The sequence below is a fragment of the Triturus cristatus genome, chromosome 2_2, assembly GCF_964204655.1.
Source record: "Triturus cristatus chromosome 2_2, aTriCri1.1, whole genome shotgun sequence".
In the NCBI taxonomy this organism is placed as follows: Eukaryota; Metazoa; Chordata; class Amphibia; order Caudata; family Salamandridae; genus Triturus; species Triturus cristatus.
This window is the reverse complement of record NC_140582.1, coordinates 103733215-103761057: the sequence shown is the minus strand read 5'-3', so window position 1 is coordinate 103761057 and position 27843 is coordinate 103733215. Positions and strand designations below refer to the sequence as shown.

General features: G+C 48.7%; 1 protein-coding gene and 1 long non-coding RNA gene across 2 annotated transcripts in view; one reads left to right on the top strand and one right to left on the bottom strand.

The window, feature by feature from the left end:
* LOC146861951 (uncharacterized) overlaps window positions 1-27843 on the bottom strand; it is a 50714-nt gene that overhangs the window by 17690 nt on the left and 5181 nt on the right. Inside the window, exon 2 of the long non-coding RNA XR_014978071.1 lies at window positions 8869-9037. This is a non-coding gene — a long non-coding RNA (uncharacterized LOC146861951). The remainder of the gene's footprint in view (window positions 1-8868; window positions 9038-27843) is intronic.
* The window catches only part of RNF38 (ring finger protein 38), a 655055-nt gene continuing 631860 nt past the window's right edge, over window positions 4649-27843 (top strand). The window contains exon 1 of the mRNA XM_085641112.1: window positions 4649-5936. Within this exon, the coding sequence (XP_085497238.1) occupies window positions 5369-5936 (568 nt within the window). The 5' untranslated portion in view covers window positions 4649-5368. The remainder of the gene's footprint in view (window positions 5937-27843) is intronic.

Here is a 27843-nt window from a genome sequence, read left to right as displayed (position 1 = left end):
TAAGTAAGAGGTGGTTACACCAACTTACCCCAGCTGAGTGATCAGCCAGTTGTGTCAAATTTGTTAGGCCAGGGGTGGCACAATACATGCTTCAGCCCCTGGTAGGCCTTAGATACACCAATGCCCTGGGTACCTAGTGTACACTGGTACAGGGGCTCACAGGGTGATCCACTTCCAATTGGTTATGCACCTAGGGTGCATAGGGTAAATTTAGTAGAGAGAACAGCAGGCTGGGGGTCTGATTGGCAGGCCCACAGCCTCAATATGTCAAAAACCAGTGAAGCAAAAAGCAAAAATTTGGGGTGACCATAGGATAGCAGACCCTACTCTCCTACAGCCATCATTTCCATTCTCTAACATATCACATTGGTTTTCACGACAATCCATGGGCTAATACTATGCTACCTTGCTTATGACTTTTCTTACTGTCCCCATAATCTGATAGCTGCAAACATGCATCTTTCATTGGTGCATAGATCACTTCATGGACCATCTCAATTTTGTTCACTCTAACCACAAGTCCCTCTCGTCTATTGTTTAAGTTGTAGGAGAATAAGAGCCAGGGCCCAAAGTATTGTTCGGAAGCCCGTGCTGGGCACTACCAATTTACACCTATTTCTTCTAGCACCATACACGCCCTGCCCGTTTACCTCACTCCTGGGAGTGCTTTCTCCCTTAGTCACTGTTTTCCATCTTCCTATTCCTTCATTTCTGCCTTTCTCTTCTCTTCGGAGTCAAGTCTGGTGATGAAAAATAAATCCCGGTTCCCAAAAACAAGTGGCGGTGGGCTCACCTGCAAACACTGGCTGAAATGACGAACTGCTCTTTTCTGGAATGCTCTCCCAGGTGATTTCCTGATGTCTACGGCTGGTTTCCAATTTCCCTGAAACCCCACTTTTAGGTTAACGCGTAACGACATCTTCAGGACATTCAGAAAACTGCCCTAGGAAATAAATCAGCTGGCTTGTTGGTTTGTAACTCACATTTGCTTGCTTTCTATTTGCTGGTGTTATTTGCTTTAGGCTGTCCAGCTCGAGTTCATCCCTTCCCTTGCCTAAACCGTATTTGCTGTGTTTGTCCACATCTGCTCGATTTCTGTAAACAGACCTTCAAATCTTGTTCTTATTGTGTCACATTTGCTGTGCATTCAATGACAGAGGTGAAATGTGAGCCTCTGTCTACCAGGGAGCTAGTTGTTTACTTTTCTTTCTCTTGACTTCAAAGTGAAAGGATTTATGTGACAATCATGCTGCTTCCGGGAGAGTGCTTGACAAAGGCTGTACAGTTATTTTTTTTCTAGCACACAACAAAATATAAATATCTGTAAATGAACTGTGCAGATATTTCAGAATTAGAAAAGCCCAAAAGACGCACATTTTTGGGAAATTTTGAAGAGTGGTGGAAACAAACTTCTCTACACCACTGCACTCTATTACATTCTACGCCATTCCACTGTACGCCACTCTACTTTACACCACTGCAATCTACCCTGGCCCACATTACTCCACAACTCTCTATTCTACGCCACTGCAATCCACACTAATGCACTCTACACCTTTTGACTTCTGTGGACCTCCACGTAATCATTACTGGAACCCAGGAACCTCCACGGAATCATAATTGGAATCTGGGGACCCCCCCACTAAGTCATTATTGAAGCAAATGACTGACCGAAGGATTTTCGATGATTTGAAACACAAAACACAGAAACAAACATTCATCAAACAAATACACAAATGATTAAATATTTTTATGGAACAAACAAATATTTTCAAAATCTACATTTTAATGAAAAGGTAGGGGCCTTACTAACTTCAACTGAGGCCACAATCATACATATTACGTTCTGTTTGATGCACTTGCACTGCTACAACAAATCAGTCTGGAGGATACTAACTAAAATTTCAAATACCTTTGCATTTAAAGAGCATTTTCAAATTTCAATTTTTTATGTTGATTCTTTATTTATATAGCCTTTATTAATCTGTTATTATCATTTCATTTTCTATGCAGTCTCGGACCCCCTGAGTAGGCTAAGCGGACCCCAGATTTCCCCAAACCACAGATGAAGAACCCCTGCTCTACGTCACTGCACTCTATGAAAATCTACACAGTATCACTGCACCGTACACCACAATACTGTACTCTGTAACACTCTACTTTAAGCCACTGCACTCTACATCACTGCACGCATCACTTTAGTCTGTCCCACTCTACTCCACTGCACTCTACACCAATGCACTGTACATCACTTTACTCTGCAACACTGCACGCTCCGCCACTGAACTCTACACCAGTCTACTCTGCGACAGTGCACGCCATTGCACTCTATGCCAATGCACTCTATGCCACTACACTCTAAACCACTCTAATCTACTGTGCACCACCTTTCTCTATGCTACTTCACTCTACGCCTCTCTACTTTACTCTGCACCACTCCACGCTATGCCACTGTGCTCTGCAGCACTGCACTCTATGCCACTGCTCTTGATGCCACTCTACTCTAAACCACTGCTCTCTAGGCCAATGCACTCAACACCACTTTACTCAAAACAAGTGCACTCTATGCCACTCCACTCTACGTCAACTACTCTGCACCACTGCACTCTATTCCACTATACTTTACTCTGTAACACTCTACGGCACTGCACGCTATGCCCATGTACTCTATGCTGAACCACTCTATGCCACTCTACTCTGCATCACTCTACTCTACGCCACTGCGGTCTATGAAATTCTCCTCTGAACCACTGCACTCTACGCCAATGCACTCAACACCATTGTACTCAAACCAATGCACTCTATGCCAACTACTCTGCATGACTGCACTCTGTGGCACAATACTCTACAGCACTGCACTCTATGATTCTGCACTCAACTACACTGCATGCAATGCCACTCTATACTATTGCACTCTACGTCACCACACTCTACGCTACTCTTTTCTACTCTGCACCAGTGTACTCTATGCAACTGCCCTCTCCCCCATTGTACACTGTGCCACTGTATGCCACTGCATTCCACCACACTCTGCAGGACTGCACTCTCTAGCACTGCACACTACGCTACGGTGCACTACGCTGCACCGCTCAAATCTATGCTAGTCCTAGCCATCCTAATCTATTCTGCACCACTGCACACCACTGCATTCTACACCGCTATGCCACAGCACTGTGCACTGCACCTCTCCATGTCATTTCTCTGTACTCTGAAACAATCCACTGAATAAAACTGAACTATATGCCACTGCACTCTACGGCACTGCAGTCTACTCTGCATCACGCTTCTTTAAACCACTGCACTCTGAGCCCCTCTACGTCACTGTACTCTACGCCAATGCACTCTACACAACTTTGCTCAAAACCAATGCACTTTAAACTGCACTCTTAGCCAATCTACACTGCAACACAGTACTTTACACCACTTCACTCTAAGCCACTCTATAACATTCCACTCTACAATACTTCACTTTTTGAAACTCTGTTCTATTAAACTCTACTCCATTTTACTTCACTTTATGCCACTCCAGTCTACTACACTCTACTAGACTCTACGACACTCTATGCAACTCCCTCTATGCCACTCCATGCCACTTTGCTCCATTCTATTTTACGACACACTACTCCACTCCACCCACTCCAACCTAAGACCCTCTATGCCACTACACTCTGCTCTCTGCCACTCTACTCTCCAACACTACATCACTCTATGCTATTACACTCTCCTGCACTACTTCACTTCATGACACTCTACTCCACTCCCTTCCACTCTACGACACTCTACTCCCTCCATGACACTCGGCAACATTACACACCACTCCACTCAACTCCATGCCACTCCATAACACTCCACTCCTCTCCACTCTACTCCATACCACTCTGCTTTTTCCCACGCTGGTGTAGAACATGGCTAAAACATATTGGCACACCCAATAGCTCTTGCTTAGGCGAGACCTATTGGCTTTGTCAATGCTTGTTTTAACCTTAACCCTCCTGACTAAGCACCTGCTCAACCAAGCAGTAACCATTCGAAATATATATGAACATACTCAAATAAAGACAACTTGATTATTTTCAAAGTTGGGCGTTTAGGGTTCAATTGATTTGTTTAATATTTTGATCTAAGAATGCTCGGGAGCTTTCTTACAAATGCACAGGGGTACACCTCAGCATTGGACAGCAGGGTGAGCGCCTGCTATAATGCCCCCCCCCGCTGCAGCCCACCGACTCCCCTCAATCGGGGGGGGGGCCTCCCCCCTTCACTCGTTTTAAGGCTGCTCGCTCTACGCATTCACATTTGACAAGTGCGTTATGGGGTATCAAGAGAACAAAAGATGGGAGGGGATGCGCGTTTCCTACAAAGCGAGCACTGCAGTTACAGAAACGCAAGGATAATTGGGGGGTGCCTTACAAATGCAGTCACGTAACTTCTTTTTTCTTAAAATAGAAAATGCTAGCATATAAAACTGGGTGCAAAGCTTTCCAAAAACACAAAATGATGTCTTGGGTCTAACTGGTGTATAAGGCAGGTGGTTCGTTGTGACCAGGCACCCCCCTGCTGAGAGGTTGGCATGAATCCGGCCGGAGCAGCGTAGTGCACGGTGGCGCTTGTCCAAGAGCCTAGCATGTGCCGAGAAGCTGCTTGAAGAACGACGCCCTATCCCTCTTCAGCGGTGGGCGCTGTTCACCCTTGCAACAGGGTTTTGTAATTAGCACACACAATAGAGACCCTCTAATGAAAGATCGGGTTTTACAACTGGCGCTTCCTTTTCTGTGCATTTTTTCCCTGCCCAGACTCCTACAACTCCACGTCTCAGTGTTTGAGGCGCTCTTCCCTATCACCTCAAACGCTGGGGGTTTAAGTTTGAGCTCATAAACGCCGAGCAGAGTGGTGCGGCGAGCCCGGGCGAGGGTAAAGTTTGGGGTCGGCGCGGAGCAGGGCTTGACGGGGAGCCGCTGCCGCCCCCTCGCCACCCGCGCGGAGCCTGCCCTGGGCTGGGAGGGGACAGCGGGGCTGGTGCGGAAGTGGGGGAGGCGGCGGCTGGGAGCTCCCCGCCCGGCTGCTAATTTATGCTGCTTCGCTGCCGGGGCCGGAGGAGGATCCAGGGCGGCGCACGGCACCGGGGCAGAGCAGGCACCGACCGACGGTAGCCGCAGCCCCAGAGCTGCGCAAGGACAGGGGACGCCCGCACAAAGGAGGCGCCGAGACCGGATACCAGGAACTGCCTCTGTGCCCGGCGGAAGGGCAGCCGATCGGGCGAGGGGAAGGACCCTCCACGCCGGAGCAGAGGGCGCCCACCACCGCCGCGCAGCTGGAGTGCGCTGGGTCTGATCCCCACTGTCCTACCCGCTCCTCCGGCGGCAGGGAGATGCCGATCGCCGACTCCGTGCAGTCCCCCGAGCCACGCCTCTACCCCAGGCTGCGCCCCGGGGCTGCTCCCGAGCCGCGCCGCAGGGAGTCCCCCAAGCAGCAGTCCGGGGGATCCCCGGGGGCCGGCGGGCTGGAGCACACCCCACCGCCCCGGCCGGAGCACGGGCAGGCCGCGAGCAGGGAGACCGGGCTGCGGTCGCCCGAATCCCCTCTCCCCCCGCAGCAGGACGGCGCGTCTTTCTCGCCCCCCTCAGGGTCCTATTTCCACTCCTTCTCGCCAGGGTCCTCGCCGCCCTTCCTCTTCCCCCTTATGGAGCCCCCCAGGACCCGCTCACGGTCCCGCTCCGGTTTCCTGCTCAGTCTACAGCCAGGTGTTCAGCAGCACCCTGGGGGTGCCCACTACCAGCTGGGGGCAAGCCTAGAGGGGGCAGGGAGCCCCCACCACTACCAGCACCAACATCAACCGCACCATCAACACCAACAACAGCACCACCTGCCTCATCAGCACCACCAACAGCAGCATCTGCAATACCCTCCCCAGCATCACCTGGGGGCACAGCCGCCAGGTAAGGCTGCTGGGCACTGGCCCTATAAATTGCTGTGCTTCTTTATTGGGACGCTGGTGACAATTGGAAAGTATTGTTTGCGTTTGGTAGGTATTTCGCCTACACTGTTGTAAGAGATCAGTTCTTAGTCGGGGGTAAGGGGTGCGCTGTTGAATATTGACTCAGAAGTTAGTTTTAGCCGAAAATGAGTGGTTACTGTCCAAACACATTCATCAAACTCAGTGGTCCCATAAGACACTGGCTTGACTCCAAGCCTAGGTGTGAGACTCATGGGTGTAAAAGAGTGACTGCTGCAAGTGTGAGACTCACATCGACTGCTCCAGGGTGTAGGACTCATATTAAATGCCAAGACTTAATTTGCCTCCAGTGTGGGAAAACCTTGAGGTGTCTACTGGTTGTCTGGGTGCCAACCCCACTTGAAGTGCTGCTTGACAGCTTTCTTTTTTTTAACTACTGCGTTAATGCTTGAAAACTTATTTTTTTAAACTTCCTGCTTAACCATGGCTCACTCTAGGCCAGGTGGCATCCACCCTCCTTTTCTACAGAACATTCTTGCCATTGGGTGTTCCCAAATGTTGACAAGCGTGCTTCAGGTCCGTGCATGCTAGTAACACTCAAACGCAAGAGCTGTGTTTCAGGGGGAACATGTGGTAACCTACATGCACAAAGGGGGGGTTTCTTTTGGCTGTGTGCAGAATTGGCACGTGCTCACCGCATGTTGTTTATTTTTTTGACAGCGCTGCTGGACAGGACGCGGTGCAGCCCAGGCTCTCCTGGAGGGGGAGTGGGGAGTAATGGGCGGGAAAATCTGAAGTACGTTTTGGGATTGGGAAATACATGACGCACCTACATTTTTTTCCTCTAACCGGACGCCAGGTACATGGAAGGTGCAGTGGGTTGAGCGTTAGTTTTTAAATTGACAGTTCTGGCGAATTCGTCAAGGCGCCTATAACATCAGCGGGTAAAATAGTCCATATCAGAGCGACGACAGTATAAGAGTTGGGCAGCGAAGAGCATGATGGACAGTCAAGAGTGCTTCAGATGGGGCAAGCCAGGGAGATGTGAGGCAGCAGTAAATGTTAATGGACCTATGCAAGCTCCTCCAAGCAGTTTTTAACGAGGTAGTTCTGGTACTCCTTAGTATTACCTTCCAGTGCATCCACAGCGGGCCTCATGTTAATGTTCAGAAATACTTTTAATTTGGCATTGTTTGCACTATTTCGGATGGGCAGCACCCAGACACAGATGCATATGTTTAAAGACAAAGTGCTCCCGAGCCGGCGCGGACACAGGGTAGGATTCGAGGCGTCCCGTATTGAGGACAGATGACATTGCACTGTTCAGTGTCGGAATCCAGCGCCATCTCGTTGGAACCTGTAACATTGTACTTTAGGGCGTTTTTAACCTTATCCACATAAGTAACCACTTATTAGGGTGCTGTATTAGTCGTAAGTGCTTTAACAGTTTCTACCACTACCAATAAGTGTGTGAACCTTTTTTGTCTATTCCTGGTCCTGATGAATTGCGGTTAATATCAGCCTATGCAAGAAACATGTTGACCATTGATCATTATAGCGTAAACCTGACACCTTTACTGTAGGATTACGCACCTTTTTGTTTTTAATTAAGAGTGGGACCTCTTCTATTAAACTTAGTTATTTAGGATCTCCACTACTTATTTTAAACACACTTTTTTCAACACACACTTTACTTTAGGGCCCTCACCCGCACTACACCAACCGGCAGATTAAGGAATAAAGATCTCCATTAAAAGGCGCCACAAAGGTCGCCGATCGGGGATTGCAGCGCCGCCCCGATTTGGAGCAGACCTGATGATGAAACATGACATCCGGGCTATATGTTGACGAATCATGACAGCTAGTCTGCTGGATGTGTGAGGGTCTTTTTCCTAAAGGAGGTAACTCCTCCTGACTTTACCGACTCATATTTCTCAAATATCATTATAAGCCTTTTTTTACATCACTCTTTGAGGAACAGCATACCTTTGTATTTCTAAAGACAAAGTACCGTCATACCATGCACCGAAGTCACTGCAAGGGGTGCAGCAATGTCAAAGGAGAGTCATTGTTCTCTAACTGGCAACGTTGTGTCTTAAAACCGATTCTTTGAAAAAGGCCGGGGAGCTGGCCGAAACGTGTCGAGATGATGTTTATTTGCACTTTGCATTTTTCACCAAACTCATGACTGGAAATTAATATATTTTGGACTGTTCTGTTGGGGTGACTTTACCTCGTTTGCTGTTGGAGTGATCAGAGCATGTCCTGGAAAGATGGTGCGCCTTCCAAATTGATTTGTTTTTTGGACAATTAGGTAACATATGATATACACATTTACTCACCCATTGGTACTGTCCTGGTATGTGCCCATCCACCATGCAAAGAACTATGGGGTCGTTGACTTGCAAATGGATAGTTCCTTCAACTGCACCCAGTGCTTGAAATGGAAAAATAGAACTGCATGTACTCTGTACCAAAGCATCTGCTTGTTTCTGAGAAGTGCTGGTACTCTCCCAGTAAAAGTATTACATTTCTCTTAAGAAGTGCCGGTATGCTCCCTTTCAAAATAAAAAAGTGCCGGTACTGAGTATTGGCCCATTTAAAGAACTGACTGTACCTTAAGGTGGAGCAATAGCACATTGTACCGAGTGTTGTGCAACGAGTTAACGTTTAGATCCGTTATCAAGGAATATTTGCCTCTAGAACTACAATATGTGCTGACACATTATATTGAAGTTAGAGAAACAGTAACTGGCACAAACTGGCATCATCTTGATCAATAACTGTGCTTGAACTGATAGCTTACAGGTATTCATGTTATCATTTTTAGGTCTGGCCTTAAGACTGCTTTAGCTGTATGGTTACCACATCCTTTCCAAAAATATAGTAAAAAAAATACATGCATGCATACATACAGGGGCTATGAATCAGCCATCTTCATCCAGTGGTCTGTTGAAATGCCCTCTGCATTCTGCTTCCGCTCACCACAGCATGCAGCATAAAACAGTAGGTAGGCCCACTTCATCCATCGGCTTCCCTCACTCTGAGTGACAACATTTCTCCTGATCACACGTGCACACCCATCTAAAAAACAAGTGCACTTTAGTGATAGGACTGATGTAGCTTCGGTGGACGGCCGGGCCACTTCTTATATTGTTGCCCTTTTTTGCACATTACAGATGTTTGCAAAAAGAAAACACATTCATGAAATTGCACACTTCAAGTGTCAGACCTATTGGATTTGCCAAGGCTCGTTTAGTTTATGTTTTTATTATCCTCATTGTGCAGTCCACCATTAGGCCGCTTGGCACTTCTGTCCTCACACTCTTTCCCATGCCATGTTTATTACAAGGTGGCACAGCGGCGCTCCGTGCCAGCAGACAGACTCTGAGCTCTGGTGGAGCTTCTGGAGAAGGCCTGGTTCGGACTGGTGGGCAGCACAAAGCAAGTTTGGTGCTGCGCGTGTATCCACCTCCAAGAAGTCTACTCGTTCACCCTCAGTTCACACTAGTGCCTAGCGACTGACAACAGTGTGCGCTATATAAGGAAACTCGGTCCCTTATTTCTGGTGTGTCTGCAATGTCACACAATTGAATCACAAGCTAGATGCCACCTGCCTCCAGAGCTGGAGTCCTTTGCCAAATAGTGCATTTGTGTGTCCCCGCTGGACTCTTGTGAGTCACAATATTACAGCGCCGCGACTCAGGGTGTGGCTATATTGTGCCACAGAGAGCTTCCTTCCTCCTAATAAAACAAGCATTGGCATAGCCAATAGGTCTCGCTTTTGTAAACCTTTGTAACACCTGTCTAGTTGGAGAGTTGAAACACAGTAGGATTCTTTTTCTGCACGGCCATCAGCAATGGAGGGAAGCGAAATGTGCTGTTTATACTCTGCCATAGCAATGTATGAAGCGCTTCCTGCCCCTGGTAAAGTGCAGAAGCACTTTGTGAATAGGTAGCATGCTATGGTGTGACAGTGCAATGGATAGAAGAATGTGTGTCATCAAATGGCTGTCGTGGGTTGTGCAGCAGCCATGCGTAAGGACTAGAGTTGTGGTGTTCTCTAGATTTTGACACTGCACCTGTGCATAACCTTAAAGCTATATGGCCATCGGGACTCTGAGAGAGTGGAGATGTAGACTAGAAACATTTTGCGAGGTAAATTAGGGGTGGGTGACCTTTGATTTTCATTGAAAATACGTGGTAGGGTGTTGGCGTAAGTCAATGTTCGCGCTGTCAGTCACCGCCACTCTCTGTACAAAAGAACAGTGGTGTGAAAAGGAATTGGCCAGCAGAGATCTTTAATAAAGCCTCCATTTTAGCTACAGGATGTTAGTCTGTGACCTTGATTGCATGAATCTGAACTCTCTCAGTTGTCACAACACACCCAGCATACATCAGATCACTGTCACCAGCAACTTTACCTCTTGACACCACAACAGGTACCCGTTCTTAGGGTCCTTGACTTGGGCCTACTCTGGTCATCCAAGACCTCATGCCGACGGTGATTTTCCAGATTCTGGAAAACAGCAATGGTGCCAGTGGGAACTGCGTTGCTTAGATGAAGAGCAGAGTTTTTGCCTCTTAGCCTTTCAGTCCACTCAAAAAGTCTTGGCGTCGCCAGCTTTGTTCAGTTTGTTCAGAAAAGGTACTCAGGAGTGAGTCAGCGCACTTCACTGTTATGGTTCTTGAGATGACGTTGGCTGCTTTTGTCAAGTGGTGATTTTGAGTGAACGGTGACGTGTCACTTGCTCTAGTGGTTTCCTCTTGAAATATTTCCATCAGTCCTGGTGTTCACACCACCTTCCTTCAAAATGCTTCCTTACTCCTAGGTTTGAGTATTCCACTGCAGGGCTCCCTCACAGTGCTCTCCTTACATTTGCTCCATATCAAAGTCTGATACTGAAATGTAAATTCTGAACCCCAAAAATAGATGGCGGTGCCCACCTCCTCCAACCATTTGTAAAAATTGAGCACTGTTCTCAACAGTCCTCAAAAAGAAGACAGACACCCAAATTTATAGTGGATCCATGTTGTGCGGTGTTTAAACATCCTTCTGACCTGATATCCATGATGTCTCCACTGATGTTGTTTGTCACTAACAAAACATTGGTGAGGGGATGCAGTCGCACTAACCTATATATTTTAAATACTCCGCCATTTTTTTTATCCTTTGGGGTTACTTTTAGCTAGTTTTCCAATTATTAAAGCACTCCACTTTCAAATGTATCACATTTGTTTATAATACCAAGTACCCTAAATGTTATAGGGTAACTGTGCCTTAAAATCGATTACCTTAATTTCTCCTGTGTATTACGCTTGAACGTAGCAATATTTGCTTCACTATTGCCTAACATGTTACACAGGGGGTGAGAGCCTGCCCAGATACCTGCATTTTGCAGGTTCTTCTAGTGGGTTGCATTAGCTCTGCCCAACCTTTCTACGATGATAAAGCGAGTCCCGCTGACTTGGATCGTTGGCACCCATACTTACAGTCTCGCCCAGTCCATGCAAATACTTATTCTTACTTGTTATGTATTGCCCCTCCCCTAACCTGGAATGGAATGCAGCAATTACTGCTTGTGTTTAAAGCACCCCGACAGGCTGAGCCAATATCAGAATTTCATGGGGGCTTAAAAAGTCTTCACTCTCATTGGGGGATTGAGAGTGGGCCCTGCCAGCCAATTCGGACTGCAGCCTAAAATTCCTAGTTTAGGACAGCATTAGAATCTCTCTCAGAACAAACGCTCCATTCAAAGCTGTGGCAATGTCCTTGGAGAAGCTGCTGGTGGGTGAGGCGAGGGGAAGGGAAGGGAGACAAAACGGTGAGATGGCTGTGACGTGGCTGTGGGGATGCCGTCATTGACTTTGAAGCTGGTCAGTCTCACCGGGTGTTTGTTAAACGGCCTGTGCGCGCTCACCACTGGCGATGGTCCATACCATCGCAGACTGGTTCTGTAGTGGCGTTCCTAACTACTTACGGCCTCGGAACAATTCCTTTTATTTTCGTGGGCATAATATGAACAGTCATTATTAAGCGTGGGCTGCAATTAATTGGGCAGTACATGGTGCCGGTGAGGCCGTAAACAGTGTTTGTAAGTATGCATTTTGTAATGCCGAACTTAAAACCGACATGTAGCCATTTCTGTGTGATGCGCCACTCTTGACATGTTATTGCCTAGTGGGAAGATTAGACTGTCATCCGGCCCACCCATGTTTCACCCACCAGGCTGTACGTTATGTTTCCCCCCCCAGAGTTTTATATAGGGTATCGGGTTTCAGAGCGCTTTACATGAGCACCAGTTGTGTTTCATAAGGACACGTTCATATTTTTTTTTAAGCACGGTAAGATTAAGTGGTTTGCCCAGAATCACATGCGTTGAGCGTCGTTGCCGAGACTCGAACCCAGTTCCCCAAATTCGAGGTCGACCGCCCTAGCTCTTAGGCCACACCCTCTCCATAGATAGACTCCAAGTTTAAATTATGGCGTTTCATCACATATGCTTTTGGTCTTGCTCTTATGTGGTTTTTAAAAAAATCAGTTAGCATTGATATTTTTTGTTTTTTTCTACGCCCGGTGAAGTAACTTCTTAATAAAAAAAACATTTTTATCAAAATAATGTGCTCTAAGAGATCTTTCTTTTTTACATAGTTTGACTCCTTTGAAAAAGGGGCTGGTTTAGAATTAATGTCATGAAGAGTGCACCAAACTGAGACATTATTTTGCCCCGGTTTCTTATACAGTGGATTCAAACGCCGCTCCCCCAGCTCGAATGGATTAAAAGACAATTCGTATTTCTCTGTTCAGTTTGGATCGAGCAATTCCTTAATAAAGTCTTTATGACAAAGTCTTTCTGACACGTTTTGTTTCCGAGGCATGGTGTATTTTCTTCTGGTAATGAAAGCTTACCACGAGAGCCCTGGAGGCGGTTTTACATTTAATCGTTTCTTAAAATCAGATACAAACAACTATTTGTTAAGCTGGTGGGTCTCAGCTTTGGGACATGCTGGCTTGCCGGGGGTTTTAAAGCAATGCCGTGCAGCAGTCCCGATGTTGTGCAGCACGGCTAAAGAGTAACCAAAAAAAGGCGCTGTGACGCAGTCGCTTTTTTTCTTGTTATTTACAAATCAGAATTGGATCGGAAAATAAAAAAGCGTTGTGAAAGTGTCTTTTTTTGCAATTTTTTTTGTTGTTCTTTGAAGTGGGGGAAAGCAACACAGGGTGCAGGTGAGGAAGGGATGAATCAATGTGGGAAGGGATGAATCAATGTGGGGCAAAGCAAAACTGATGGCACAGGGTGGTAAAAACATGGATGATGGTGGAAGGAACAAGGGGTGAGCGAGAGGAACTTGGAGCATGGGGAAAGAGGAGCACATGGGCTAGAGAAAGAGATGTCGAGCTGTTGGGAGGGGCATGTGTGCTATAAACACGGAGCATGGCAGAGGGGGGAAGAGCAGTATATGAAGGAGACAGCTGAAAAACACATGCACTCTTGTAGAGTGCTTAACAAAAAGAAAACATAGTGCTTCAAAAGTGAGCAGTGAAAGAGCGGTGCATAGATCTGTGTGTAGTCTGCTGGTCACAGGGTCGAAACTTGCATTGTAGGCTTTGCTACGTCATTCTTTCAAAGCTGATTTAAGAGTGTATTGCTGAGGTGTTTTATTATAAATCTGAATGCCAATTGGCACTACATAAAATATTGATATTATTAATCAGGAGTATGATGCCAAGCGATAATGGGAAGCGAATATGTGTAGGAGTCGGCGCATTATCATCCAGTTTACAGTAGACACAGTGAGGGATTCTCGGATCAAAACTAGGTTTGGACTGGAGGAGACAGGGCTATAGTTTGGCTAGACTCGGGCCTACTTCCGGTTTATGGTTTCACCCTGGCACGTTTAATTCATTCACACCAGCCAAGCTGTGGCATGGGGCAGGAACTGCCAGGGCTTACCTGTCCCTGTGAGCACGGCTACATTTGCCCTCTCTCTGGCAAAGGTAAGGCGAGGGGCATTATAGGTTTGTGTGAAATACCCTGCATGGAAAAAGGAGGGCATAGAGCCTGCGAAGCCGTGCTGCAACTGTTGTCCTAAGTGTACCTTAAGAATTCTCCTGGTCTTTTTTCCATCTCTCTTATGTTTGCGGCATCTTTAAGGGCATCCGTATCGAATGCAAAAACCAGCATACTTGTTTGATCAGCGAAAACCCCTACGAGACAACCGACCATATCGTGTGCATTTCAAAGGTAAGGTGAGAAGGAAGGAGTTCCTACTCTGATGCGCAACATCCCACCGCCATCTTGGCCCAGGGGTTTGTTAGACGATAGCTACCCAGTGATTGGACATCAGGAATCCACAGCCTCACTGCTGCGGTGATGGTCCAGTGAACGCAGGCATGGAAAGCCCAGCCAGAAGACTGCACCAGGCGAAGAGGGTTATGGGAATAAAAAAGAGGAACCGACGACAAATACTTTCTGTATGTAATTCTTCTATAAGAAACAGAATGTAATGCATAATGGTTCATTTTACTTTTGAGATGAAAGATAGTCCCTTCTGCTGTACAGTGAAATCACTCTTTGGAAGTAGGATGATACACCAAACAGCCAATAGTAAGTGGTGAGAAGGGTATACTGCTGGGCGGGGTGATGACTTACATGCATATTTCAAAGTGTAGGTAACAGTAGGTATCATTCAGTTGTGCTATCAAGCCCGACCTAAAAACTTGTGTTACCTGGAGACTCATTGAGCTATCCAGAAATGTATATTTTAAATTACCCTGCCAAAAATCACCCAAAGGAACTCTACTTCTTGCTGCTTTTACTACCCCCCAAAAACCGCACCAATAAGTATTTTAAATGTTTGTTGTTGGCCCTGTGCTTAAAATACAACAGTGTAGCCTGTCCGATTTCTTTCAGATACTGAGTGAAATCCAACTCTTTCAACTGAGTACTTTGAAGGAAATAACACGATGGTGGGGGGTAACATATAAACGATGTTTTTTTTTTTCTTACAATAACAGGAATGCACTTTTAAACAGGGAAGACCAGTCTTTCTGGAGATGCAGAAGTGATCCAAACAAACTTAACACAAACATGTACATGTGTAGGACCCCCACCACCCCGTTAAGCAAAACAACCTGTTAAAGCACCGCATGGGACCAACCCTGTAAGCAACTTCAAAAATGCTCATTCTTAATATAGTAACAGCATTTAGTGCGTCGGTGTGATAGCAGGGGCGTCCTGAAAACTGCTCTCGCATTTTCTGGTTATTTTGCTACTGTGGCAGTCATATACTTATGGAAAATGCCCTTATTCGTACATGCACTTACCTCTTTCGGCTGGAAAATCCTGATTTTCTTTAAGTAAAAAAGATCGTACTTTACCGTTCTACCTGTTAAAATGATCTCCCCTCATATGCAAGTCAAAGTGGGAATTAAATTCCCATAATTTATGAACTTTTAAATTTTGGTCTTCTTCATAGGTGTTCCGCAATAAAGGCATGTTTGTTTCATCCTCTCCACTGACTTGCATCATTGAAACTTCTTGTCTAAGGACCCCACGTTCCGTTCATGTGGCCTTTCCTATTCCAACGCCTGCTTTTCTTTCAAACTTCCCAGTCACAGCTGGGAATTATGGTGTGCTTATTTTTTAGCTCTTGGCTATACAGCACACTCCCCGTCTTGAAGAGACATGTTTAAACTGTTGGCCTCAAACCCGCACAGGCTTTCCATTTGCTCGCTCCATCGTCTCTCATATTCTTTGTCACCATTTGTCCCTGGCATGCATGGTCATGCCTCTTCTTGTGGTTAGCCCTCCCCCAGAACATGGACCAAGTAATTGTAATCATCCGCTGCTCCTGTTTTACGACCATTTTGCAACATCATTTTTTCTTTCTTTTTCAGCGCTGTACAAAGTGCTTGGGCTTTTACCAGCCGGTCTCCTCCCATCCGTCCTCATAGGCTGTCCACAGATCACCCCCTGCCCGTCACTGATTTTTCCTATTGTTGCTGCTTTTCGATTCCCCCGCCTCTTCCCTTCCATTGCTGCTTGCGTCCTCTCACCTCCTAGTGCTTGCCCCATTCACATATGACTCCTTCCCCCATTATTGCTTTTCACTTCATTGCTGCTTTTCGTTATCCCCTCCTCCTCCCGGCTGTCCCTGCTTGCTCCCTCGCACCTCACAGTGCTTGCCTCGACCCCAAATCACTACTCCCCCCGACCTTGTCACTGCTTTAAACCCCCATTGTAATCTGTTTTGTTGTAGTGATTGGTGGTTTTCTGCCTTTTAATGTCCTGTTAGTGTATAGCTGACATGCTGATTGGAGCATGTGTGCACGGCTGCTATTACTTAGCACACTTGTAGTCTCTGTTTATTATCCATATGTTTGGGTACTAGGTGTGTGTGCATGTGTTTACACCATACGTGGTCGGGTAATGGTGTTTATAGCTCGAAATCAGACCTCAAGTGACTCAGTTATGTGTTATCACAGGGCATGTCAGAGTTTCTAATGTACCTGTGTCTTCTGCTGTAATTGCATAGCCATGTTTCTCCTGTGCAAAATGATCAAACTGTTCCTGTCTCGCCTTGTTGTGTCTCATTTTATTGGGTGGGACTTATTTCTTCAAATTTCTCCAGTCAGGAAACATTCTTACTTTTTCCGCATTCACCAGGGAAGTGTTTCCATGCGCCATTTTTGCTTAGCTAACTTGAATTCTCTTCAAAGGAGCCAAGCTGAGTCTTGATGTCCTCAAGGTCTGCCCGCCCCTCAGTGTCCATGGCAAAAGTAGTCCTTTTCATGTGGTTGCCGATGCAATGTATTTCTCCATGTTCACCACTGTAAAGGAGACTAACAGTGATTTTTCTTTTTTGTGCAGTTTTATATAGCACCAACTCCACTTGAAGGTATTGGAGTGCTTTACATTAGCACCAGTTCCTTTGCACAAGTACACATTATTTTTTGTCGGCACAGGGGGATTGTGTTGTGCCCAGAATTAAGGCTGTTAAGCCGATGCCAAAATTCGAACCAAATTTCTTAGCGCCATAGTCAGCAGCTGTGGCCCTTACGCCACATCCCCTCCCAAGAGGACACCACATCATCTCCCTAGCTTCGGCCCCAGTTCCACATTTTGTGATTACAGCCAGATCACTTAATTTCCCCGTGGCAGCCCGCATTTGCTGGTGGTTGCCCGTCCACCTCCCCCATTAGTTGCCCTCTGAACTCCGTTGCACAGAACCACTCCTACCCGACTCTGTTTTTCATATTTTTTTATGTGGAATTATATAAAGCGCCAACACCCCACAAAGGTATTGAAGTGCTTTACATTAGCACCAGTTATTTTTTGTGCAGGTTTATATAGCTCCAACACCATCAAAAGGTATTGGAGCGCTTTACATTAACACCAGTTACTTTTCACAAGGACACAGTACGCGTAGGCAAATGACTTCATCTTCCTGTGGCAGCCCGCATTTGCTGTTGGTTGCCCGTCCACCTCCTGCCCAGGCTGAATTTCCGTTGCACAGATACCCTCTTCTCCCAGATCCCCCTCCTCCCCCGACTCTGCTTTTCCCCTTTGTTTTTTGTGTGCAGTTTTCTGTAGCGCCAACACCACCCAAAGATATTTGAGCGCTTTACATTAACACCAGTTGTTAGAAATGGGATTTCTGGTTGGCTAGGGCTTGCGCCAAAGCCAGACAGAAACCACCACTCTAGTCAGGGCTGGGGAGTTACACGCCAAAGATAACCCCTGCTCACCCCCTTGGTAGCTTGGCACGAGCAGACAGGCTTATCCCTGAGGCGATGTGTAAAGCGTTTGCGCGCGCACCCAGCAACAACACCCAAGGCCCACCACAAAGGAAACTCCACACAAGGTATTATATAAAAATAACCTTTGTATTATACCACAACACATTAGATAAAAACACACACTTTACAATGTGCCAACAGGCACGGGCAGAATTTACAAGGGATTATATGTACAGGGGACAGGGCCACATGGACCACTGTCAGGAATTAGCACTTCGTAGAAAATAGCACTCAGAACGTAGGAATAATACTTTCAGAACATAGCACATACAATCACTGTAGCACTAAAAATAGAACATGTAGTACACAACCAGTAACTACTGGTAACAGGTAAGTACCACCTACGCAACCCTAACCACCTTAGGAAAATATCGCGCAGGGATCTAGGACCTCACTAGCACCACCTGTACTAGGAGAAAACAAACAACCACCTAAGTATCACAATACCTGTAGGGGTAAACGCACATTACACATGATGCATCACATTCAGAGGTGTAGAATGTGAGAAGTTGGCCTGATATGTAGTGCTCACTATTCTAGTGATCACTGTGTATCATTCCAAACGACCCTTATTGATGATTGGTTGTAAGTCAACCTTTTAGACCAGCTATCCTAGTAGCGTGGATACGAGCAGTCTTTAGGCTAAACTCTAGAGGGCGTGTTAAGCCAGCTGTTTACCATCACATATACCCCTTGAACATCAAGTGAAAGGACACCACACAAGTTGTTATGAAAATAAAGGATATTTATTTATAACAAGACTACCCTGGCTCTTTATGAGTCAGGGAGCTAAGCACAATACAAAACTCTTAGGAAAATACTACTGGTTGCACAATTTACACAAATGCCCGAGGGGCACGGGAAACCATCTACACTTACAGGGAAATGCGAATGGATAGAGTCTGGAGGTACTGATTCCGGAGTGTTCCGATCAGTGGGACTAAACGAAAAAGGAACTAGACACTTGTAGAGCGAACCTGCGATGGAGCACTAAGATGCTCAAGTTACCTAGCCCAGAGGCTGCGGCTGCGTGAAGTTCGTCAAGATGTCGGGAGTCCTCGTGTAGTCTCAGGAGCCTGAAAGAAGAAGTTGCTGGCAGGCGACCAGTGACGATGTTCAGAGCGATCCAAGCCTGGATCGGTGATGAAGGAAAACCTGAAAGCAGAGGGGACTCAGTTCTCAACCGCTAGCCAGCGATCGTGTGGGTACCAGGAGGGTACCGGCTGAAGTCACCTCGACCAGGTGAGTGGGTGACGTCGGACTCGGCTGTTCCTCGGACCAGGAGGCGCGGCGGCGACCAGGATGGAGGGCGAGCTGTCCCACGAAGGTGTCTGCTGTCGATGATGCTGAGCCCAGGAAGGGGCAGCGGATCTTGGCAGTGGCAACCCAAGCGGGGAAGTCACGATGGCGTCGGGAGTGGACCAGGAGGGTCCGTGGTACTCCTCTGTTTGAGGGAAGCAAGAGCCAGTCTGGAGCAACCAGACTAGTGATGAAACAATCGTGGTGCGTTGTGAAGAGGGCCACAAGCCGGTCGGCAAGTGGTCGGACAACGCGGTGAACAGCAAGGAGCGGGAGGGCCCCCACGCAGATCTCGGAGATGCTGGGGAGGCAGACTTCGATGCTGGAGCTGCTCGGGGTTAGGGCTTCTCAAACCCTAGGTGCACTCACTCGAGGGTCCCTCGGTGGGCGTGCTAGATAAGCGTCGTGCAGGTTCTGAAGATGGCCGGTCCCGCAGGTCTCGTCACACCTACGACTCTCAGCTGGGCTGATGAGGTAGGTAAAAGGTCAGAGATGGCAGGGAACTCGGGTCTCGTCGAGCTGGGCAGTCTTGATCCGTAGGAGAGACTTACAGCAAACCGCAAGCGCTTAGATGGTGCCTGCTGGTGCAGGGTGGCTACTCCTTAGCCACAAGGGAGAGTCTTCAGAAATAGTCAAGAGTTCCTTTCGTGGAAAGTAGTTCGTGATTCGGAGTTATCCGATTATCTGATTATCCAATTTGGGAAGGGGACTCGCTCCTACCTTTATTCTAAGAAAAGGGGCTGGCCCGTGACTAGGTTCTACCTATGGGTGGAGCCAGGAGGGGGGTGGTTACACCCCTATCCTTTGTCCGGCTTCGCGCCAGCTCAGGGGCTGGTGTGCCCCCGAAACTGGTTTGAGCCGGGCTATGCACAGTGAGCACCGGGGTGCCACTTGCAATCACCTTCCTTTCAGCCCTGCCTACCTGGGATACACAAACCCTGTCTGGGACGGTGCTAACACCGCCCTCGACAGGAAACCCTTTGTCCAAGCTCCCCTTGCTGGAAGGTCCCCCAGCAGCAGGAGGTCAGACTTGTGTCTGGTGGCAGCATCCATTTTGTGATGCTGAGGCTTGAGTCAACTTTAACCGGGGTTCAAGGTTACTTCCATGTCGTGTCCCTCTAAAAGGGGGGAATGCTAACCCCGTCACCAGGACTGGCGAGGGGTTCGTATTCCCATTCGTATGACACCTTACTCGACATGTATAGGTGATGCGATGCCAAAGTTAGCAAATAACCGCAAGGATTATAATGCATTAAAAGTAGTTGGCCCGCGTCACCATGGAACGGCTATTAGGTCTTGGTTCCGCAAGCCGTCGACGGGCTCAGCTCGCGCCAGAGCACCGTCCCACATGATTCCCTGCACTCTGCCTTCAGGATTGATAAGGCCTGCTATAGGAGTGACTGATAGGAATCCATGTGTCCATTTTAGGGTTTAGGTGTAGGAATACTACACCTACAGCAACGGGTGATTACACCACGTGGCCCCAGCTGTCGTGCAGCCAGTTGTGTCAGATTTGGGCGGCCATTCCAGGGGTGGCATAATACATGCTTCAGCCCCTGGTAGGCCCTGGGTACACCGATGCCCTGGATACCTGTGGTATGCTGAGACAGGGACTGACAAGGCGGCCCAGTTCCAATTAGTGGATGCACCTAATGTACATGTGTGATAATTTCGAGAGAGAACAGCTAGGCTGTGGGTCTGATTGGCAGGCCCGCAGCCGGAGAAAGTCGTAAACCAATGAAGCAAAAGCAAAAAATCTGGGTGATCATAGGATTGCAGACCCTACTCTCCTACATGACCCCCCCCAAACTTCGGGACAATAAGCTAACCTTGACCAGGTGAGTCTTCTTGCTCTAAGTGGAAATACCTGGAGAGCCCATCTGCATTGCCATGATCAGTGCCAGGTCTATGCTCCACTGTGAAGTCCATCCCCTGTAGGGAAATGGACCACCTAAGTAGTTTGGGGTTTTCACCCTTCATTTGATTTAGCCACAAGAGGGGCTTATGGTCGGTCTGAATCTTGAAGTGAGTGCCAAACAAGTATGGCCTCAACTTCTTCAGGGCCCAAACCACAGCAAAGGCCTCCCTCTCAATAGCTGACCAATTCTTCTCTCTGGGGGTCAGCCTCCTGCTAATAAAAGCTATGGGCTGGTCATGACCATCAAAATTCAGTTGCGATAGAACAGCTCCCACACCCAGCTCCGAAGCGTCTGTTTGGACAATGAATGGTTTGGAGTAGTCTGGACTCTTTAGGATAGGTGCTGTGCACATGGCCTGCTTTAGGTCATCGAATGCCTTCTGACAGCTTGCTGTCCACTGAACTTTTTTTGGCATCTTTTTACTTGTCAGGTCGTTTAGCGGGGTCACAATGGATCCATAATTTCTGACAAATTTCCGGTAATAACCAGTCAGGCCCAAGAAAGCTCGAACCTGAGTCTGGGTGGTTGGAGGAGCCCAGTCCTGGATGGCCTGTATTTTGCTCTCCAATGGTTGAACCTGGCCTCCACCTACAAGGTGGCCCAGGTATACAACCTGTGTCTGCCCTATCTGGCACTTGGTGGCCTTGATAGTGAGGCCTGCCTTCTGCAGGGCCTCTAACACTTTCCTCAGGTGGACCAGGTGATCCTCCCAGGTGGAGCTAAAGACAGCGATATCGTCCAGATACGCCGCACAGAAGTCGTCCAACCCAGTGAGAACGCGATTCACCAGCCTTTGGAAGGTGGCAGGTGCATTTTTCAAACCAAAGGGCATTACCACGAACTGATAATGCCCACCCGGGGTAGAAAATGCTGTTTTGGGCTTGGCCTCCTCAGCTAACCTGATTTGCCAATACCCAGCTGTCAGGTCAAACGTACTTAAGTAGTTGGCCGAGGCCAACCGGTCGATAAGTTCGTCTGCTCTCGGTATCGGGTGGGCGTCAGTCTTAGTGACTGCATTGAGGCCTCTGTAGTCCACGCAAAACCTCATCTCTTTCTTACCGCCCTGGGTGTGAGGTTTTGGCACGAGCACTACGGGACTAGCCCAGGGGCTGTCCGAGGGTTCAATGACTCCCAGCTCCAACATTTTCTGCACCTCTGTCTTGATGCAGTCTCTGACATGTTCAGGTTGCCGATAGATTTTACTCTTTACGGGCAGACTGTCCCCAGTGTCGACCTCGTGGGTACACCACTTGGTCTGACTGGGTGTCAGAGAGAACATATGTCGAAAGGATTGAAGAACCTGTTTACAATCCTCTTGTTGATGTCCAGAGAGGCTGCCACAAAAGACAACACCATCTACTGATCCATCGTCAGGGTTCTGAGAGAGCAGGTCTGGGAGAGGGTCACTCTCCTCTTCCTGTCCCTCATCTGTGGCCATGAGCAAGCCCATGCCCTCCCTGTCGACATATGCCTTGAGCCTGTTTACATGGAGCACCCTGTGGGGGCTCCGGGGAGTTCCCAGGTCTACCAGGTAGGTGACCTCTCCCTTTTGCTCAATGATCGTGTGGGGCCCAGACCATTTGTCTTTGAGTGCTGCCGGGGCCACTGGCTCCAGCACCCACACCTTCTGTCCAGGCTGGTACACAGTCAGGACAGCCTTTTGGTCGTGCCAAGCTTTCTGTAATTCTTGGCTCGCCTCAAGGTTTTTAGACGCCTTTTCCATGTACTCCGCCATCCGCGAGCGGAGACCGAGTACATAGTCCACAATGTTCGATGCCGGCTTTCTGAGAGGTCTCTCCCATCCTTCCTTTACCAAACAAAGGGGTCCCCTTACAGGATGTCCGAACAGAAGCTCAAAAGGGCTGTAGCCAACCCCCTTCTGCGGGACCTCTCTGTAGGCGAACAAGAGGCAGGGTATCAGGACATCCCATCTCCGCCGAAGCTTTTCAGGTAGTCCGTGAATCATCCCTTTTAGGGTCCGGTTGAATCTCTCAACCAGCCCATTGCATTGTGGGTGATAGGGTGTGGTGAACTTGTAGTTGACACCACATTCCTTCCACATAGCAGTCAGATATCCCGACATGAAGTTTGCACCTCTGTCTGAGACGACCTCCTTAGGGAAGCCCACTCTGGAGAACACTCCAAGCAGGGCCCGTGCCACCACAGGTGCTGTAGTGGTCCTAAGGGGAATAGCTTCAGGATACCTGGTGGCGTGGTCCACCACCACCAGTACGAACTTGTGCCCTGATGCTGTCTGGGGTTCCATTGGTCCGACAATGTCGATCCCCACTCGTTCAAAGGGTACCCCCACCACTGGTAGTGGTATGAGGGGGGCCTTTGTCGTGCCACCTGACTTACCACTGGCTTGGCAAGTGACACAGGAGCGGCAAAACTCCTTCGTATCTTCGGACATGTGGGGCCAGTGAAAGTGTGGAACAATTCTGTCCCAAGTCTTATTCTGGCCTAAGTGACCTGCAAGGGGAATCTCGTGGGCCAAGGTGAGAAGGAAACCTCTCAGAGACAAGGGGATGACCAGCCTCCTGGTCGCACCAGGTTTGGGGTCTCTTGCCTCGGAGTACAGGAGTCCATCGTCCCAGTACACTTTGTGGGTACCTGTGGCGTTCCCTGCAGCCTCAGCAGCGGCCTGCTGTCTGAGGGGTTCAAGTGAGGGGCAGTCTAACTGTGCCTTCCCCAGGTCTTCCCTGGAGGGTCCCCCTGAGCCCAGAAACTCAACCTGACCAGGTTCAAGCTCTTGCGGCTCAGTTTCCCTCAGTTCTTTAAGGTCAGCCTCCTCGGAGACTTGATCCACGACCTGGGGCAAGGGGGAAGGCGAAGCCTTACCCTTACTGCTCCTTTTCTTGGAAGGTGTCTGGTCCGTTCTTCCAGGATCCAGCACCTGTTCAGTGGGGCATCTTTTGGCCTGTGACCTGGTCACAGCAAGGACATGTGCTGGCAAACCTAACATTTCCATGTGAGTCCTCTGCTCCACTTCTGACCATTGTGACGTTTCCAAGTCATTGCCCAACAGACATTCTACGGGGAGGTCTGAACTAACCACAACCTTTTTCGGGCCACTTACCCCTCCCCAGGAGAAATCAACAACTGCCATACTGTGATTGGTAGTGACGTTGCTGGCATTGGTCACTAGGTAACTGGTACCTAGCATGATCTGTCCAGGGTCCACGAAGTTAGGCGTCACCATGGTGACACTGGCACACGTGTCCCTGTAGGCCTGAGCCACTCTTCCATTTATCAAAGGTGTCTGCCTGTATTTGCCCAAAGTATTGGGACTGGCATCAGGGGACATATCCATATCCCCTGTACAGACAAGGACGGCCTGAGTGAGCGTGCCGACTAAGTCGTCACTCCCCTCGGTTCCCAAGGTTAACCCAACTAATGCCTTGGGAGGCGCACTACCACTGCTGACTGTACTAGGGGGCGCAGGTGCCTTAGGGGCTGCAGTGGTAGGAGTTTGCCCTCCTTTCTTGGTGCACTCACTAAACCAGTGAGTCTTACTTTTACAGTATTGGCACCACCTTTTTGACTGGCCTTCTTGAGTCTTCTTCTTCTGTGAAGCCTGACCCCCACCCTCTTTGGTTTGTTGGGGACCTGTCGAAGACTTCTGGTCATTTTGTTCGTTCTTGTTACCCTTTTGGTCTGCTTTCTTCTGACCACCCTGGTTCTGATTCTGGTTCTGCTTGACCCTTGTTCTGACCCATCTGTCTGCCTTCTTTCCCAATTCTTGGGGAGAGGTCAGATCCGAGTCGACAAGGTGCTGATGCAACAATTGGTTCTGACAGTTGTTTAAAATCTGTTCTCGCATGATAAGATTGTACAATCCTGTGTAATCAGTAACCTTGCTACCCAGCAACCAGCCTTCCAAAGCCTTAGTGGCACAATCGACAAAGTCAGCCCAATCCTGAGACTGAATTTTCTGGGTGTCCCGGAACAGCACCCGGTACTGTTCCGTGGTTAAGCCGAACCCATCAATCAGTGTGTTCTTCAGGACTTGGTAGTTGTTAGCATCCTCAGCTCTTGTAGTGAGGAGCTTGTCCCTTCCTTTACCTTCAAAGGAAAGCCACAGTATAGCTGCCCACTGACTTGGGGGGACGCACTGGACAGTGCAGGCCCTCTCCAAGGCAGTTATCCACTTGTGGATGTCGTCCCCTTGTTTAAAGGGGGGCACTATTTTACTCAGGTGTCTAGTGTCTATACCCCTGTCTTTCTCTCTATTGAGAATGCTGCCACCAGTGGGATCTAACCCACTTAATTTCTGCTCTCGGGCCAGGGCAAGTCTTTCTTTGGCGAGGGCAAGTTCTTCCCGCTCGATCCTCAGATTGACCTCCCGCATCTTCGCTTCATGCTCCCTCCTCTGAGGGGAAGTCATTCCTCTCTGAGAAGGTGCCTGAGAGACATGTGTATGAACCGATCTGCCAGAGCCTCTGGAGAGAGACCTAGCTCGTCCGTTCCCAAGGTTAAGCCTGCTTGAGCGTGGGCCCGGGGCTCCCCCAGTTCCATTCTCATGCCTGCTTAAGTTGGTCCTTGTAAGCCTGCCGACTATCACTGGACCTTTGTCTGCCTCGTCTCCCGATAACTCGTCCTCGTCCTCCTCCTCTGTGTGGAGGTCGAGGTCTGGGTCACCGAGGGTTCCCTCTAAGGGAGGCATGTTCCCATCTGCACTGGGGGGACCTGGGTTAGAGGACCTCCTAGCATCGTACGCCTCTAAGAGACCTATCAGTATTGCGATGGTAGGGTTAGAACCCTGGTTTAGCTTCCTGGAGGCACACAGTTGTCTCATCTCCTTGAAGCTAAGAGTTGCATATCGTGACACGACCTGTGGAGGGTCACTGACCACTAAGGGAGTCCCTGCAGACTCTCCGTGGACCGACATGCTTTTCTAGTGAGGTGTAAGTGTTGCACCTACCTACACTATGGGTTTACCTACTGATCCCTTGCTAAGAGTTGTAGTCAGGGTGTGCTAAGCCCTGTTACACTACAACAGCCGGTTCAGTAGAACTCGGAGTATTCTAAGTTAAGTTATATGTACCTGGGTACTTATGTGATCTTTCACTGCGATATTCTTAGGATACGTGTGTGGTAAAACAACAGCAAGCTCAAATCCCAACCGCTGCTCACCAATGTGAGAAGTTGGCCTGATATGTAGTGCTCACTATTCTAGTGATCACTGTGTATCATTCCAAACGACCCTTATTGATGATTGGTTGTAAGTCAACCTTTTAGACCAGCTATCCTAGTAGCGTGGATACGAGCAGTCTTTAGGCTAAACTCTAGAGGGCGTGTTAAGCCAGCTGTTTACCATCACATATACCCCTTGAACATCAAGTGAAAGGACACCACACAAGTTGTTATGAAAATAAAGGATATTTATTTATAACAAGACTACCCTGGCTCTTTATGAGTCAGGGAGCTAAGCACAATACAAAACTCTTAGGAAAATACTACTGGTTGCACAATTTACACAAATGCCCGAGGGGCACGGGAAACCATCTACACTTACAGGGAAATGCGAATGGATAGAGTCTGGAGGTACTGATTCCGGAGTGTTCCGATCAGTGGGACTAAACGAAAAAGGAACTAGACACTTGTAGAGCGAACCTGCGATGGAGCACTAAGATGCTCAAGTTACCTAGCCCAGAGGCTGCGGCTGCGTGAAGTTCGTCAAGATGTCGGGAGTCCTCGTGTAGTCTCAGGAGCCTGAAAGAAGAAGTTGCTGGCAGGCGACCAGTGACGATGTTCAGAGCGATCCAAGCCTGGATCGGTGATGAAGGAAAACCTGAAAGCAGAGGGGACTCAGTTCTCAACCGCTAGCCAGCGATCGTGTGGGTACCAGGAGGGTACCGGCTGAAGTCACCTCGACCAGGTGAGTGGGTGACGTCGGACTCGGCTGTTCCTCGGACCAGGAGGCGCGGCGGCGACCAGGATGGAGGGCGAGCTGTCCCACGAAGGTGTCTGCTGTCGATGATGCTGAGCCCAGGAAGGGGCAGCGGATCTTGGCAGTGGCAACCCAAGCGGGGAAGTCACGATGGCGTCGGGAGTGGACCAGGAGGGTCCGTGGTACTCCTCTGTTTGAGGGAAGCAAGAGCCAGTCTGGAGCAACCAGACTAGTGATGAAACAATCGTGGTGCGTCGTGAAGAGGGCCACAAGCCGGTCGGCAAGTGGTCGGACAACGCGGTGAACAGCAAGGAGCGGGAGGGCCCCCACGCAGATCTCGGAGATGCTGGGGAGGCAGACTTCGATGCTGGAGCTGCTCGGGGTTAGGGCTTCTCAAACCCTAGGTGCACTCACTCGAGGGTCCCTCGGTGGGCGTGCTAGATAAGCGTCGTGCAGGTTCTGAAGATGGCCGGTCCCGCAGGTCTCGTCACACCTACGACTCTCAGCTGGGCTGATGAGGTAGGTAAAAGGTCAGAGATGGCAGGGAACTCGGGTCTCGTCGAGCTGGGCAGTCTTGATCCGTAGGAGAGACTTACAGCAAACCGCAAGCGCTTAGATGGTGCCTGCTGGTGCAGGGTGGCTACTCCTTAGCCACAAGGGAGAGTCTTCAGAAATAGTCAAGAGTTCCTTTCGTGGAAAGTAGTTCGTGATTCGGAGTTATCCGATTATCTGATTATCCAATTTGGGAAGGGGACTCGCTCCTACCTTTATTCTAAGAAAAGGGGCTGGCCCGTGACTAGGTTCTACCTATGGGTGGAGCCAGGAGGGGGGTGGTTACACCCCTATCCTTTGTCCGGCTTCGCGCCAGCTCAGGGGCTGGTGTGCCCCCGAAACTGGTTTGAGCCGGGCTATGCACAGTGAGCACCGGGGTGCCACTTGCAATCACCTTCCTTTCAGCCCTGCCTACCTGGGATAC